Genomic DNA, 17,506 nt, shown 5'->3' on the forward strand with positions numbered 1-17,506 from the left:
TGAGTGTATAGTAGGTTGTAAATCAATAAGTTGATTACAGTTTCAAGAAGATTTTTGACCATTTCTCTGCTATAAGGGATGAATATTGTGTAAGGAAGACCAGAAAATAAGAAATATAATCCTTAGGTGCACCCACCTTGGCCCTACAGAGCCTAAAGTGTAGAAAGCCCTTTGTGCTTTGTTAAGTTGGTCCAAATTTGAATGAGTTCTTGCTGAGCATGGGAAATAGCTAACCCCTAGGCATCCATCTTCATTCGGCATCTTGGTGTTGTTTTAAGGTCTGTAGCTTTAAAACACCAACAATACCTTTCAATCAACATGGGTTCCTGAAGAATGGAAAGAAATGAAATGCAAAACCATTTCTAGATAGATAGTTGACATAACTCATCCTATTGGTGTATCTTTAATGATAAGTGGAATTGGCTTTTTAGTGAAGAAAAATAAATAATTATCTTAGAAAAGTAACTTATTTTATATGGTTGGTTGAATTAAGGTGACAAAAAAAATATTCTCAGCATGACATGTTTATACTACATCATTCCTATTGACCTTGACTATATGTCATCAATGCTTAAAATGGCTTATCTATAACTACCTTACGGTTAAATGGGGGAATAAAAAGGGCTTTCCCACCATATCATGGTCACATTACATTGTTTTAAAATATAAAGGGGGTTTGACTATCATTTGTTCTTACATTTAGGGTAACTATGTTTCAACCAAGTGCAAGAGCTTTGAAAGCGGATAAACCTTGAAAATACTTGATTCATTTTTGTAAACAAATTTCTACTACATATAACACATCAAACATAATTTATTGACATGAATGGTTTTTCTAGATCCATTTTTCAATATTCATAGATCAACTCCCTTCAACAATTTTTAGGAGTAATAGATTGTCTCCCATTAGTTATCATGGTTGACCAATATTTTAGATGTGGGACTATATTTGGTACTTCATCTAATCTAATGGTAGACATAATCCAATTCAATAGCATCTAGCGATGATTTCTAATTTTAAATCCAAATTCCTTTGCAAAGAAGGAATATACAATTGTTTTATATTAAGGTAGTTGACCAAAATTGCAAGGCCAGAACAATACCATATATCTCAAGGAGAAATGACAACATTCAAAAACCATTTTATTTTTTATCGATTAGTTTTATTATAGCAATGACTCATAAAAACATATATGACATATACATATAAAGATTTTTTTGTTATCAATCAATTTTTTCATAGCAATGACTCATATCAACACGTGCATATTTTTACATAGACAAAAATTAGAGCAAAATTTAGACAAAAGAGAATACTGTCAACTACTACCACCATCACAATTGTAGTCCCTGTGATAAGTATTATCTTTGACAATATTATCAGTCAAGGGATTCTCTGTATGATCCCCTTAGGACCCCATCTTCCATGTCGCATCATTAGGTGTTATCATTTCCCAAAACATACTATTAATTTCATTGTGTTCCCTATTTCTGGCATTCTCATGTTCAATATTAATTATTTTTCATTGATTGCTTTCTTAAGGTTCTCTATCTCCTAATTGCTTAGCATATCTAAATGTTCATCAAGGAATGTGGAAGCTTGGATGTCTACTTTATACATAGTCTGACCAATGTTGAGAATCTATCTCTGGGAACCTCAACAATGGATGAAACATGTGACATGATGTACAAATATGAGTTCCATATTAAACTCAAAAATGTTCTAGATCTTCCCTTGCAAAAAATCCTTGTTTCTCTTCCTCCAGATAATCCAAATAATTTTTAAGAAGAGAACCAAAATTTGTTCATATTAAAATCAAAAAATTCACAAACCCAACAAGGACTTCATGCCATGATAGACTTGGTTTACGATTCCAAGCAATGGGTTCCCAAAAATGTAAAGGCCAAATTTTGCAAGCAAATTTCTCAAAATAAAAAGTGCTCAAAAGATTCAATGCAGTTACAAATGGAGCAAGTGGCAAGGGTAACTCCAACAGAAGAAACAATGGAACCCATAGCAAGCTTTTTTAACAGTAAAATCCATCTAAAACAATTTTTTTAGTGCCAAAATAAATAGAAAACTATATTACATCTAAATTTTGACCAATTAAAGTTTCAAATTTGATTAATTCTAATGATTATACCATAATCATTTTTTAGCATATTGTAAATTTGTTTGGTAGAAATCTCAACAAATATGTTATCATCTAACCACTTAAGCTACTCCCAGAAACAGTTAAGAGTTCATGGACTTACTAGGAAAGAATCTACCAATATCTTTGGAAATGAGAGTATAGGTTTTCTTATGGAGCAAGAATATTGGACTTTCTACTAATTTCCTCCCAAGATCCTAACATCTTGTCAACCAAGATATCAAGGAGATGCCATTTTCTTGCCAATTTTTTGCATAATAACATTTAGTTAGTGCAAGAGATTTCTCATTTAGATGTATGCCTCGCCAAGTAGATCTATCCACTCCTAAAATGAGGGATTTTTCCCAACAATACTCCTTGACAAAACCAATCTAGTCAAGTTATTTCTAATTGAAACTTTCTTAATCTCGTTACCCCTAAGAGCATTGAGGATTCATTTAAATGCTAGAGAAATTCCTTGGGTTTATAAGTCACTCAACCCAAGACCAACCATCTTCTTTGGGCTACAACACCATTCCCACTTCACTTCTTATTCACAAGCCCATCAAACCAAAGAACTTCTAGCAATATTCTTTCTAGAGTATTAGTTTGATATTTGGAAAGAAGCCAAGCAAAGGAATAGTGCATTACATTTGAAGTCAACTAGAAAGGCAATGCCTATGTACCTTACAATTGAATAAGGCCCAATACATTTAACTCTTCATCATGTAACTCTTTACCATGTACCTTTCCATTGAAGAAGGCCCAATCCATCAAACTCTTTATCATGTAGCCACATAAGTGAAGTCTTATACCACCCTAAAAAGGGAAACTTAGGAGGTGCAATTTTAGCTCCAAAAGCAAGGTAGAACGAAGTTCATTTATAAAAGCTCAAGAAACATGTACGCATCATAAAAAATTGCTCTATAATCAATTCTTCTATGTTGAGCAATGTAATACCTTTAATATGTTGGGCAATATAATTCATTTTTAAATTCATATTTATTTATTTTTAAATTTAGCATATGAATTTGGAAAGTTTTTTGATTATTTAAAAATGTCATACACATTTTATAATTATTTAACAACATTAAAAAACTTGAGTCATTATAAATTATTAGTTAAGCATATTCATAGTCTCAAAAACTTATAAATAATTTAACATATAAGCATCTCTAGAATCAATTCTTTTATGTTGGGCAATGTTATACCTTTAATATTTAATATGTTAGACAATATAAATCATTTTTAAATTCATATTTATTTACTTTTTAAATTTAGCATATCAACTTTCAAAGTTTTTTGTTAATTTTAAAATGTTGCATACATTTTATAATTATTTAGGAACATTTAAAAAAAAATCTATATGAATTATTATAAATTATTTACAAATAATGAAATAATACAACAATCAATATTTTTCATAAAACCTAAAGCAAAAGTCAATAAAAAAGACCAAACCGATTGATTGTTTCATGCTTATGCTAATTACAATGATTCTTAAATAAATTTATCTAAAGAAATGATAAATATCGACTACAAAATAATTATAATTTAATTTATTACATCTAAAGTTATATATATTTCATTTATCTCCATGTATTTAATTTTTTACTAACTTACGCTTTTTATTTTAGTTTCTAAAAAAATGGATAATTTATATCTCCAAATATTATAATTTAAACAAATAATTTGTAGTATTTATTAAATTATTTTTAAAAGTACAATTTGTTTATAATAAGATTTAAACTTTTGACATGTAGATGGTTGTCAATTTAACCTAGAAAAATATAAGTTTAACATTAATACACTCACACCATCCCACTCCACCCATTTTGTCATTGTAGAACACCTGTTGACATTAATTAAACTATAAAGCAATATAGATAAGTCAATAAATCATTAATGCCTCTTAATTAAACAAAAAACCAAAAGTCGGGAAATACAAAACCTTCAAATAATAAGTTGTATGCAATTCATTTCAACATTCAATTTATATTTTTTTAAACATTTTATATTCAACAAATAATCTATATAGACAAATATTAGACAATTTTCCAATTAAGTCAAATTATAAAATTACTTTCAAATCATTAATGCCTCTTAATTAAACAAAAAACCAAAAGTCGGGAAATACAAAACCTTCAAATAATAAGTTGTATGCAATTCATTTCAACATTCAATTTATATTTTTTTAAACATTTTAATTTCAACAAATAATCTATATAGACAAATATTAGACAATTTTCCAATTAAGTCAAATTATAAAATTACTTTCAAACTGTAATTTTCATAATAAAATTTCGAGTACTAAAAACCTCAACGAGCATCTCTCATTAATCTGTTCGGAGGTATCCGAAGAAATGAACATCTCATAAGAATTGCACAAATATATAAATGTAAAATTTATAAAATTTCTCCTCCAGAGCTATCTAATTAAATAAGCAAGCTACCCTCTCACAAAAAGATAAATTTGAAATCTCTTTAAATGGTGCTGTTGTAACTTAGGAATTGGCAATTAGTTGCAGATATATAGGAACGACTATAATCAAGCAGCCACCGCATAATGAAATTGTTCTATATAGCTGCACAGATTTGCTTCCCCATTTTAAAATATTTCCTTCGCTCCGTTTTTAATATTAGATGAAAGTGTACCTCCTGTTCAATGGGACCACCAGGCAAATTACATTTACTAACCTTGTCACAAGCCTATCTCTACGTCAGGTTACCAATGGCAACCTCGGCAAATAGCAGGTTGAAGTTGCATTTAATAACCCACTCTTTGAATACAGCCATTTCAGTTTCCCCTAAAATATTTACAAGGTACCATTAGTTTAAGGGAGAAAACAAAACCTCCATTAACTGATATAACAGGACAAAGGATCCTAACAGAGCTGAAGAACAAATCCTCCTACCTAGCAACTCTCAAAAGGAATTTGAAATTCCTTAACCAGGAAGATCTTAACAAGTCTTTGTAATGCCAGGTGTTATGCCTGTAGCTTGAGGAGTTATTCACGTTTGGCATATGCCTGCTCTGACTGATATCTTTGGAGATGATTCCATATTAAAGTTTGGTGGAGGGACTCTGGGGCACCCTTGGGAAAATGCACCTCATGCAGTGGCTTATTGTGTACAAGCTCGTAATGAAGGACATGATCTTGCAAGTGAAGGTAATGAAGTGATCCATGAAGCTACTAAATGGCAAAATGAACTAGCTGCTGCTTGTTAAGTATGGAACAAAATCAAACTTGAATTTGATACAATTGATCACTTGTACTTCAACTGGGCAATAGATGCTCATAACTGATATACGATATAAATACACATCAAAATCTCACAGATGGGTTGTTAGTTTAGATTGCATTATGGCAATCACACAGATTCTAATTAACATGTCTACTGATTTTGTACTGGTGAAAACTCAGAAGGCTCCAATTTAGCCCACGCCTCTTAGCTGCCCATGATCAAGCTCTGTTTCTTGAGCTCCAACAGGATTGCATCTAATGTCCAAAGGAAAGTACCTCACCTATGGAAATGGTTAGAGATTGCTCTACCCAATTAGGAATAGTTAAGATAATACTCTGAACTAATGTTTATGAAGTTTCTTAGGAATAGTTTAAAAAAATTAGCTGCTCTCCCTCAATAATAAACTCAAACTGTTAAATCACTTCTGTTGACAGATCAGATCCAAATAAAAATATATGATAGTTGAAATTGGAAAGCCCAACCTTTTTCTTCCAGTTCATATTGAGATAATCTAAAAGTGGATACAGAGAATCTGAGAAAGCTAATGTTCCCCCAATTATTTACAATGACAAGGCCATTATCGTGAGATCATAAAAAGAAACACTGCTTAGCGTGTGAATTATTTGCAAGAAAGACGTTTCAACCGTAGTTGTTACGAGAATGTAAATTTTATTTATCTTCTGCTGCACCAAATAGTAATCTCTATAAAATAAAGGTAGATGATAAGATTGCTCAATGGCATATTAACATCAGTTACCAAACTCATTCGTGAGATAAGCCAAGGGCTAAAAATGTTTCTCTGCATGGGAATAGTCAAAATACAAACTAGAACAATCTGTTTTCTTGTCATAGGTAGCATCATCTCAAATAATATTGGTTCTCCTATCTGCATCCTTTCTTAGAACTCTAAAACATTAATTTGCCTTGCACCAAAAACAAGTTTGAAATTTTGGACCTCAACTCATGTCCAATCTCAGATCCAAATAAAGAAATGAAAATACCATTTGGAGTTATCAATAAGCATTACTACTAATAAATATAGTTGATAACCAGAACTGTTAATTGTATATCATACAGCCACTCCGTAATCTACTGATTGTACGAGTTTGACAATACAGAATGGACTTGTTTGCTACTTACTATAAGTATTAAATAGTTGATCTTGTAAGAGTGCAGAAGTATAACAAGAAACACAATAGGCTAATATGGATCTATATTACTACGAGCTTGAACACCTAACAAAATTTCAAAAAAAGCTACTTTCGATCTCTATTCCCAGAGACTTGCAAAGAGTAGAAGGGAATGCAATGTTTCTAAGATGGAAATATTTAATATCCACCAAAATTCTTAAGAATACACATTCTTCATCCTACACATATTTTTAAAAAGAAAAAATCAAAGATAGCTCTCAAAACCTGACACAAGCATCCAAAGAATTATACATAAAAAGTTACCTGCTACCAAACTAAATATCTAAACGGCCATAATCTTTCTACAAAATTCAATATTTAATGGACCACTAATCCAATTTTCATTCTAGAAGAATCTAATATTTTTCTATGTTCTAAAGACTAGATCCTAAGGACAGCATATTAATCCTACTTTAAACTCGTCACAAGTTATAACATTTTCAACAATTTTATATGATTCTTTCTTACAAGGATGAAACATGTTGCAGCCGTGTTTGCCCAGAGTCCTCTGATACTGCTTGGGAAGAAACTTGGGGACCACTGGATCTGCCATAAGATGCTGTTATAAAGGGTCGGTAAAAATTGTACAGCTCAATCTCAACACTAATCAAAGATTTTTTGGAAAAAAATGATTACAATAATTGTATAAAAATTAAATGCCTACATCAACACTTAAAATGTTAAACATAAGAACAATTTCAAAAACTCATTCAAGTGCCAGAGCCAATATCAATGAGATGTGAATCTCTATTAAGCTAACTAGTCTAAGGAGATCTAACCTAAGATTTCGTACACTTAAACATACATGGTCTCGAAAAGAAAGCCACAAAAAAATGGCTTTGGACAATGCCTGCAAATTCTTCCCTTGAATCTATCACCTGCAAAGACATGGGCTGGCACCACAAAAAAAACATTCTGAAGATGAAAATACAAAAGTACAATACTAGTTCCTATGATATTGTTTTTATGATGATCTCTAGCAAAGAAAAATGCTGCAATTTGAGAAAAGAGATCCACAAACAGAGATGAACTTGACTAATCTTCCCTTACCATACCCTGCTACCAACATGCCCACAGCACCACAGCCGTACATCAGGAGGTTTTATGAGTTTCCATAGCCTGATGGACCATGTGACTCGCCATAGCCTCCCGAGTAAATTCCTCCACTGGCTCCAACAGGAGGCCCATAGCCACTGCCTCCTTGAACATAACCACCATCACTTCTGCCACCATAACCAGTCTCACCACTTGCATACCCATACCCAGCAGCAGCTCCAGTAGGCTGTCCTGCAGGACCAACTGAACCCCAAGAACCAGCTCCTGTCACCGCATAACCCGGAGATCCACCACCAGCCCCCCAGCCAGTTCTACCTACAACAGCATTTCCATATGGAGCAGCCACAGCTGCTGCAGCATAGCCAGCAGTACCAGCTCCATATGGGGCGCTACCAGGTGCCGCGCTAAAACCAGCTCCATAAGACCCTGCAGTACCACCTGCATAACCTGCAGCTGCCCCATATACAGGTGCTGCACCATATCCACCATTCATGTTTGGCGCATATCCAGGGGTGCTACCATACCCAGTTGGGCCATAGGCAGGAGCTGCACCATAAGGAGAGTATCCGCCACTTGCCATAGGTGGGCGCACTCCATAAGCCCCAACTGGACTTGGACCATATCCTTGCATATATGGCCCACCATAACTGGTTCCACGTCCAGCAGGACCTCTTGTATTTCCTGGAGACATCTCCTTGGGGATGGCCCGCTTCACCTCCACTGTCTTTTCCTTGAGTTCGTGGAAGGTCTGTTGAAGAACCTTATCCACTGCATCCTCTGAGTCATAAGTAATGAAACCAAAGCCTCGATGCCTTTGAGTAGTGTGGTCATACATTACAACTACATCTGTTATATTACCAAACTGCTCAAAATACTTTCTAAAGTCATCCTCAGTAACAGTTGGAGCTAATCCACCCACAAAAATCTTCTTAGTTCTAGGTCCTGCAGTATTGCTGGTCCTCTGTGTAGTCTGTTGTTCATCCCTTGGCACAACCTTTTTGGCCTCAACCTACGCACAATCAAACTAGTTAAGCAATGCATTATAGAATAACTAACAAGAAAACATTCACCATAGATAACGATTTTTAACCTTTCAAACTAAATATGGAAGGGAGCTACTTGCTAAGGCACCAGAAATGGAAGGTGGAACCTTTTAAAGATCAAGTAAATCGTATTCCAAAGACATTTACAGGAGAGATTTTGGTAAGACCTTAATCCCAATGGAAAGCAATACTTTTTTAAGCAATTGCATCTGCAGAGGAAGATAGATAACCTTAAGGCTTAAGTACTTCAAAGAAGCGCTTGCCCAAGGAAGAACATCAGAAAATGAAATAATGGACTGATAGACGCTTTCAAAGCCTGTTTTGAAAGAATGCACAGCCTCCGATAGATATTGTTTTTGCACAACTTACATAGCACAATTGTTAGTCAAATATCCATTCTATTGTCTCTATACCTTAAATAATGAAAATTATTCATAAATGGGATTATTTATAAAAAAAGCTTTGAATATTAAAATTTTCATAAGAATACAAAATTGTGATAAAGATTATTAAAATTGTCAAACAGAAAAGTTCTTTATATTAAAAACATCAATCGTAATGCAACAGAAAACTGGAAAGTTTGGTCTTGGCTTTGTAGATCAAAGACCCCAAAAAAAGAATATTTTACAAAATGAACAAGAAAAGCAGTTGAAGATATCAACACAACCTCATTCATGGGATTCAAGTCTAAATGAAATAAGACAAGTTCAATACAGAGGTTTTCAGAAACCAAAGCTCCAACTGCATATAAATATTAATGTAGAGCCACAGATTTTCATGATATAGGAGATATTGAAGGACTGAGGATTCTTGTGGTTGACAAGTGGAAACCATTTTGAAACCTTCAAAGGCACTTTAGGGAATGTATAAGAATGTATAAACAAACCTTGTATCAGTGAAAGCTTGATGAATTTCAAGACCAAAACAATATTCTTATTTTATTTTTAAAAAACCCAGCAAGTCAAATTTGATGACAACAATATGAACGTGTGCCCATTATTTTAAAATGGGCCAGCAAGTTAAGGTTGATAACAAGAACTTAAATGTACGACTGACCAGGATTCCCAACGAAAGCACATTTGCAACCCCATGCAGACAAGAAGCCTATGACATGATCAACAAGTCCAGCCCAAACTCAAACAGATGGGTGACTGAAGAACAAGAGCCGCATGCACCTGCAGTAGATGATTTACAAAAATGAAGTCCACAACTTACATTCAGGCATATGAAGACAGAGCATGATTCTTCTTTCTGGGATTTCTTTATATCGGTGTTGACGAAATTACACTTCGGAGTCGACAGCTGGCATTCTAGGATATGAAAACCGAACATGATTCTTCTTTCTGGGATCTCTTTTTGTCAGAGTTAAAGAAATTACACTTCTTGGGCACACAAAACCTCCACAATTTGATTATTTAAGAATTTTAAAAAGCTCCAAAACTGGCACCTAAGTACCCTAAAGAGATTTTGTTCTTAGATTAAGTTGAGCAATTACAGCTTATAAGAGTGCACTTCGTAAGGTACGGTGTACAATTAGAGTGTAACTAACTGAAACGCAACATATTGAGAGCATTACTGAGTCCCTTAGGAACCCATACACCTGGAAGTCTGTCCGAGGGGTTCAAACTTTACTGTTCTCCCGAAAGGGAAATTCTAAAACAGTTCAAAAGGGAATCTTTAGCACTGAAAACATCATTTACAAAAACGAAAAAGTCTCAGAACAGGCCCTAACTATTTAAAACTTCAGTCGAAAAACCTTTTACATTTGGCCAAGTGTGGGCTTACAAACTATACTTCAATGCCAATAACAAGTAGATACATCCGGGTGAACTCAAATTGAGGACAGGATTCAATTTCCCAAATCACAACGCAGAAAGAACATGTTAAAAAAGCAGCAGAATGCCAAATAAGTGATGAAAAGAAACACTTACATTTCTGCCATCAATGGTATGTTTCTCTTGAATAACACGATCTGCAACAGAGGGGTCAGCAAAAACAACAAAACCAAAGCCCCTGGCTCGTCTGGTAGTCCTGTCTTTCATTATCACTACGTCTACCACTTCCCCATAAGCCCCGAAATACTCTTTCAGCCTCTCTTCCGTAGTATCCCAAGATATACCCCCTACAAATATCTTACCATGATCAGAATCCATCTCCTCCAAGCTCAAGAAAACACCTACCCTTACCAAAAGAGAAACCCTGGTTAAACCCTTACAGCAATACCGAAAACAAAAAGGGCATTTTAGGGCTCGGTATTACAGGAATACAATTCATGGAGATTGAAAAGAATGAGAACAGAGAGATCTGGTAAAGATTAGACTACAATACAAAACAGTGATTCCTAAATTTACATCTACTACCGCCTTTCTTCACAGAAAAGGCGTCCACAGCTTGACAGAAGCGGGAGAGAAGCATTTCATCTGTCCTGCCCTATATATTGTGGAGAGAATTCTCAATGACAGGGCAGATCCAACGGCGGGAAATCTCTTTCCGCCAATTTGATCGGACGGTTCCTAAATTAAATAAGATTCACTCGTGGTAAAAAATAAGATAGATTGGGAAATTTTTACTCGCGGTAAAGGGTTTAAATTGGACAGATTACCGTGCCCGTCGGGAAAAGAAGTGTTTTTTGGGAACAGTTTTCCCTTTGCTATTGGAGTACATAAGGCAGTTGACTTTTCTTTAAAAGTTAAATTTAATATATATCTTTTGAAAGTTAATTAAAATTTATCCCTATTTATTTCCTATAGGAAGGTATAGGAGAAAATCTCTTTTCTCTAGTTGTAATGAAAAAAGTAGAGTATGGGTAGATTCATTTCATGACGTTTGAAATGACTTCTATTTTATTTTGGGGGATTCTTATGTGTATTACTTGCACCAATTAGTTAATTAATCCATATCAATCACGTCATTTTAATTTCTTTTAACTTTAATTTTTTTATTTTAAATTTTTCAAATAGTTTGAAAATAGTTTGTGTTACTCTCTATATTCTATTTTCTAAGCTTTTTTCACGGACATGATATTGTTGAAATATTTTTTTTTTAAATCAATTATGAGAAACAATGTCTTTTATGAAAATTTGACCCTATTTAAAAATACAAGTGCTAGTCATTATGTGGCACTTATTTTTATGTAGTTTTGTTATTTCTTTAATGTAATGATAAAATATAGTTACTATTGATAAATGGTGTGAATTTGCATATTGAGTTTATGTTCTTTGTTTTACCTATTTTTGTTAATGTATTTTTGTACATTTGATCTTAGTCTATCTATTCTTATAATATTTTCTAAATATTTACATATATGCACCCATTTTCTAATAGGATCTTAGAATCTAAAAATAACATAAATAAATGCATATGGCTTATTGTAAATGGAAATGAGAATCACAACTTATTATATGTATTGAAAATGAAATGAGATGTCAAAAATTGATTACCCTCAAATTTTCCTAAATCTCATATACCCAAAATAAACACCACACACAAATATAAATATAACACTTCTAAAGAAAAAAATTTATTTCACCAACTCACAACTTTTTTTATTGGTTGTTATGTTTCTAATGCTTATATTATTTGAGTCTTATAGGAACGGATTTCCAGAACCACTACCCTATATTTAAGGATGAAATATATAAAATATGAAACACATAAGACTTATATTAGACCCATAAAACTTATCAATTTTTTTTGGATATAATAGTTACATATTATAAATTCAAAAATATTTTTATGTTAGAAACTATTATTTGATATATGTAGTTTGAATGATAATTGTTTTTAATCTTAATAATTTAAAGAGAATAAATGAATTCTAACATTACATTTATATGATACATTTTTTTAATTATAATTTTTTTTAGAAATTCTTATTCTTCAAATATATTGATTAAATTAACATCATTACAACTCACTATTAAATATTTATTCTTAAACTATTATAACTTACCTCAACTCACTATTTTCTAACTATTAAATTTTTAATCTTAAACTATTACAATTTCTGGCAAATACAAGCCACTGCGTGACACTTGTTTATAATGAATTCCCTTGTATTTTAAGGTTTTTCCATTTTATCATTGAGTAATCATTCACATTTATGAAAGGCTTGTGTGAGAAACACTTTCATTGATGCACTGAACTCCAAGACATCTATATAATCATTTGAGAAACATTTATATGTTGCAAGCTTGAGCTATTTTTTAATAACTAGTATATTGTTTTTGACCTCACCATTGTGCTTGGAAAGCTCAAAATGGTCAATTTTAACTTTTATTTTACTTAAAACAAATTTCTAGATACTTTGTTATATGTTGTTTGATTTCTATTAGTTTTTACATGTTGCATGCATTTAGAGAATCTTAATAAGTTTTTTAGCATGTTGTTGCATCCAAAAGCATTAGAAGTATTGAGAATGACTTATTTACCATTAAAAATGGATGATTTTGTCCAAAGGCCATAATGAGTTTTCTTTGGTCCATGTAAACATGTGGGATGCACATAATCTAAGAAATATTTTCATTGTATAAAAGCAATTTAATCTATTGAAGTCATCCTTCAATTTTTTGAGGTATTTTACATGAGATCTTAAAAAGATTTATCAACTTGTTATAATTATTAATGTCTCATATACAAAAACTAGCAATTTTATAGAAGATGAAAAATCTTGGTTAAAACTCACAATTACCACCTTGTACCCATGTGTGTCTCAAGATGGAAACCAAAATTACCCATTCGTTGTCAATTTTAATTGTTCATAACTTTCTTTAGTCTACTTAATGCATTATGACTAAAATCAGTGATAGTTTCAAGTTATTTTCGCAATGATTTAGAGAAGGTTTGCATATCAAGTTACAATGTGTAGGCATAACCATATACCTTATTTTGGGTCATGGTTGTTTAGAAGTAATATTTTACCTTGGTATTTGTAGCAACATGCATTGCAATTTTATTAGGTCTTTAAGCAACCAATGAGGCCTCTATATATTTCTAGTGGTCTTTCATCTTGCAATAGAACCTAAATCTACCTTTGACATAGTACTTTCAACTTAGTGCTCTTTAAAATGTTGTAGAATGGAAAATCTACAAAGTACCTTCCTTATGTTAGAAATAGGAAATACTGGGAGGGGGGTGTGGAGGTGAATCAATATTCCACAAACTCATTCCCAACTACGGATATCTTTAACGATCTTGAAACATGCACATGTGATTAAACTAAAAGGTAAACATAGCAGTAACAAAATGCAACTCATAGCACCATTATTTATTAACTAGAGAAACCTTGGCCAAGGGAAAACCTTGATGGGTATGGTACCCACAAAATGATCCACTAATCAAAAGTATCTTGTGAAAGATATTGACCATGTTAGGAGTCTATTACATTTATACAGTATCCATGTCCTTGTTAGAGGACTAGGCCTTGTTAGAAGCCTCAACCCTATTAGGAGTTAGTATTACAATTACAAAGGTAAAATGAACCCACTACTCAAACATACATATACAATGATATTTTCTATACAAAAAATGTATAGATACAATAACATCTTGACAATGTTGATATTTGCAATATATGATTTGTCCTTTGTAGCTCTATGTACAAAACTTTTCATATATTGTCCTTTCTTTGTTTTAACATAAAGTTCAAATCACATATCAAGTACATTTCAATGTCCAGAGACATCACACAACTTCGCATATACAAATCTTTCCTTTATACCTTTATGTTATGTCATGCCAACCTTGAAGCCTTCACATGTGTCCCAAAACACAAAATTGACTTTTGCTAAGTTAGGGTTAACATCTAGAATATCGTTCCTAATTAGTTAAGTAATTATTTTGGTAAACAAAAATAATTCCTTAACACAAATTACCATTTCCTTGCCTCTTCTCTATCTTGTCTATACATGACTACAACTAATAAACCTTTAATAACTCTATCTATAAAGCTCATAATGAAATGCACTCTGAGATATAGGATCCTCATATCCTATTATGTCTTCCCTCAAGTGTGTGTGTGTGCCAACTCACTCACTATAAAATTTTCCAATAAAAAAGGTGTCTTTGTTGTCAATTATTCTTTGTAACACTTAGATAATTTTAGAAGTCATCTTCTCTAAAACATGACTCCAAAAAATGCTCACTAAACATAGCACATATGTTGCCATAAATAACAATCTCAAAGTATTTCCATGCTCACCTCTTAGCCCAAGTGCCAACAATCTACCCTTTTGATAATAATGGCAACATATGGGAAAATTGGCTAAGTCCCAAAATTACAAAATGTGAAGTTCTTCGCATTGCCATACAAAATTTTCAAAATGTAGATCATTCCTATTATATATCATATTTTACATTATACATACTCCCCCTTACATTATACCTTATATCTCCTTTTACATGCCCTTATACATACAAGCACTCCCCTTTGACATCAATGACAAAGGTGAGTCAAAAACTATACACAAGTCAACAACAAAAAGTGTTGAAATTGATGAAAGATCAACCCCACAACTCCCAAGAATCACCTACATGCAAACACCTGTCACAGAAAGAGAGAAGCAAAAGCTATGCAGGCTAGAATTCCTAGATCCACAGATGATACATAGCAAAAAAGAGATTGCTATTATCAAAAGAGATTGCTATAAACTACAAAAAGATCAATCCTTATAAAAGGAGATCAAAATCCTAATAGGGTAAAACCTAGGTTGCACGATAATAATTAATAAAAGAATTAATTATTATATGCCAAAAGTTTAGCTTAAGTAAACTAGAGATAATAAGTGACTTAATAATTAAATCAAAATGATTTAATTAATAAGGCAATATCTTATTACTCTAACACCCCCCTTAAGATAAACTTAGGGAGTAGCTAAAAACCTAGAAACTACTACTGAAAGTAAAATTGGGTCTTGGCAACAAGGCCTGATGAGGTATCCAAGCATAACCAAATATTTGAAAAGAGGAGAAATAGAAAAAACCACATGGGAAAAACCCTACTCCCAAAAAACATGGAAAGAATGTTGAAAGAATTAGTGAAGGATTGAAGAAGCCCCCAAACTAGGGAATGTCCTAGAAGATAGGAACAAAAGATGATCATGAAGAACACCATTGAAGCATGAAGTTGCAAACATTGCCAAACTGTTGATCTGAAGAACATCTATTGTATAGAACATGACCAGGTAGAGAAGACTAAGTTTGAAGAGTTGATCAATCAAATATAGAAGATATCTTCATGGCCTCCAAAAATAGGAATGAAAGAATGTCTATATGGTAAATGATCCATCTCACCGAAATGCATAGGTATTCAACCACAGCAATCACCTAGTGTATAGGATCAAATATTGAATACATAGCTCACTATGTCGAACCAAGAAAGTAATGGAACTAGCATAACCCCCCTATAATGCTGAGAGGTAAGACATGAACACTGAAACTGAATGCAATATCTCCTACAAAAAGAAGAACCAGGAACATTGAGAGTGCAAAAGAAGTACAGACATTTATAATGGTGTGTGTCATCAACACATCATGAGGCTAATGTCGTGGAAGGAACACTCACTTGACAAAGGAAGGTGGTGAATATGGCCAACATGAAACCCCCCAAGGCACTTTATAATGTAGTGCGAGTAAAAAAAAACACAAAGATGTGTAATATCTTGAAATATAATAGAGTGGCACTTTATCTCAGTGTGTTTGCAAAAATACTACAAAAGGATGTCAACAAAGATCAAGATAGACATAATGCTAATACAAGAGATAGTGCAACCCATGAAAAATCATCTAAAGAAACAAAATTGATCTCCAGACCTTAAACATGGAAACAACCTCCAAGCTGTGGGACTTGAACTGTGAGGTTGAGTCTCCGGAGAAGGCGGGCTTCCTTTCCTTTTAGGGTGCACCTAACTACTCCATTCAGTGTGGTTGAACAAATGAAGAAAAAAAATGTGAATATTTCAATGTGGGGCGCTAGTACTACTATACCCATGCAAAAGAGGTTGTTGCAGCAAGAATTGAAAAGTATTGAACAAAGGATCAACCACCCAGCATGGAAAGTGCCACAAGCCTAGTATAGTCGTCAAGAGAGGAAGAAACAAGTAAAAAGGTTAGAACCCCTCCATTTTATGTTTCTTTAATCATAGGGGATCAACTAGTCCACAATTGCATGATTGATTCAAGGGCTAGTAGTTCAGTGATGCCTAGGTGTGTTGCTGATGCTTTGGAAATGAAATATGAACCCATTGTTAGGGATGTGTTACAATTGGATGGTAGTATTGTCAAGACTGTAGGGATCCTTAGGAATGTGGAAATGGGCCTTCATGCGTGCCCTAGTTGTACTGTAACTCAAGATATATTCATTGTAGAAGTCAATCCACATTTTGCCATCTATCTGTCAAGAGATTTCACTGCCCAAATAGGTGGTTACATATCTTCTGATTGGTCATATATATTTTTTAGGACAAGATATGGGGCCAAAGCTTCGATTAGAGCAAAGCCTCTAGCCCTCCATTATACTGAACCCTACACCCCTAATCTCACCAACATAAATTGCACTATCCTAGAAGTGGATGAGAATGACATAGTGAATGAGCCTACTACTTCCCTAGCAGAGATACCTGATTTTCTCTTAGACGAATGGGCTAATGCATATCAATTTGATCTTATGTCAGAAACCCTTGAAACATGCCTCAACACATATTGTATATTAGAGAAAGATGCTCTAGTTCCCAATCTTGTGGAGGCCAAAGAAGACATGAGCGAGATGTGGAGTATGTACTTTGATGGATCAAGGAATAAGAATGGATCAAGAGCTGGCGTGATGTTGATTTCTCCTGCACAA

The 17,506-nt window shown here is 33.3% G+C and overlaps 1 protein-coding gene and 1 long non-coding RNA gene across 2 annotated transcripts; both read right to left on the reverse strand.

The window, feature by feature from the left end:
• Positions 1-6,814: 6,814 nt before the first annotated feature.
• Positions 6,815-7,661, reverse strand: LOC149567053 (uncharacterized). Its single transcript, XR_016362342.1, has 3 exons — positions 7,619-7,661; positions 7,374-7,461; positions 6,815-7,114 (listed from the first exon to the last, which is right to left on the reverse strand). It is a non-coding gene; the product is annotated as an uncharacterized LOC149567053 (long non-coding RNA).
• Positions 7,166-11,074, reverse strand: LOC149567054 (heterogeneous nuclear ribonucleoprotein 1-like). Its single transcript, XM_089820276.1, has 2 exons — positions 10,599-11,074; positions 7,166-8,633 (listed from the first exon to the last, which is right to left on the reverse strand). The coding sequence occupies exons 1-2, from the start codon at positions 10,818-10,820 to the stop codon at positions 7,671-7,673; spliced, it is 1,185 nt and encodes a 394-aa protein (XP_089676402.1). The 5' UTR covers positions 10,821-11,074; the 3' UTR covers positions 7,166-7,670.
• Between the last annotated feature and the right edge of the window lie 6,432 nt (positions 11,075-17,506).

The sequence above is a fragment of the Cupressus sempervirens genome, chromosome 3, assembly GCF_028749045.1.
Source record: "Cupressus sempervirens isolate cs-2001-9-10 chromosome 3, ASM2874904v1, whole genome shotgun sequence".
Classification (NCBI taxonomy): domain Eukaryota; kingdom Viridiplantae; phylum Streptophyta; class Pinopsida; order Cupressales; family Cupressaceae; genus Cupressus; species Cupressus sempervirens.

Bases quoted from the DNA above. Each gene is read 5' to 3' on its own strand.
- LOC149567054 (XM_089820276.1), bottom strand. From the start codon at position 10,820: ATGGATTCTGATCATGGTAAGATATTTGTAGGGGGTATATCTTGGGAT. The intron at 8,634-10,598 runs GTAAGTGTTTCT...GATTGTGCGTAG, and splicing joins ATACCATTGATGGCAGAAAT to GTTGAGGCCAAAAAGGTTGT.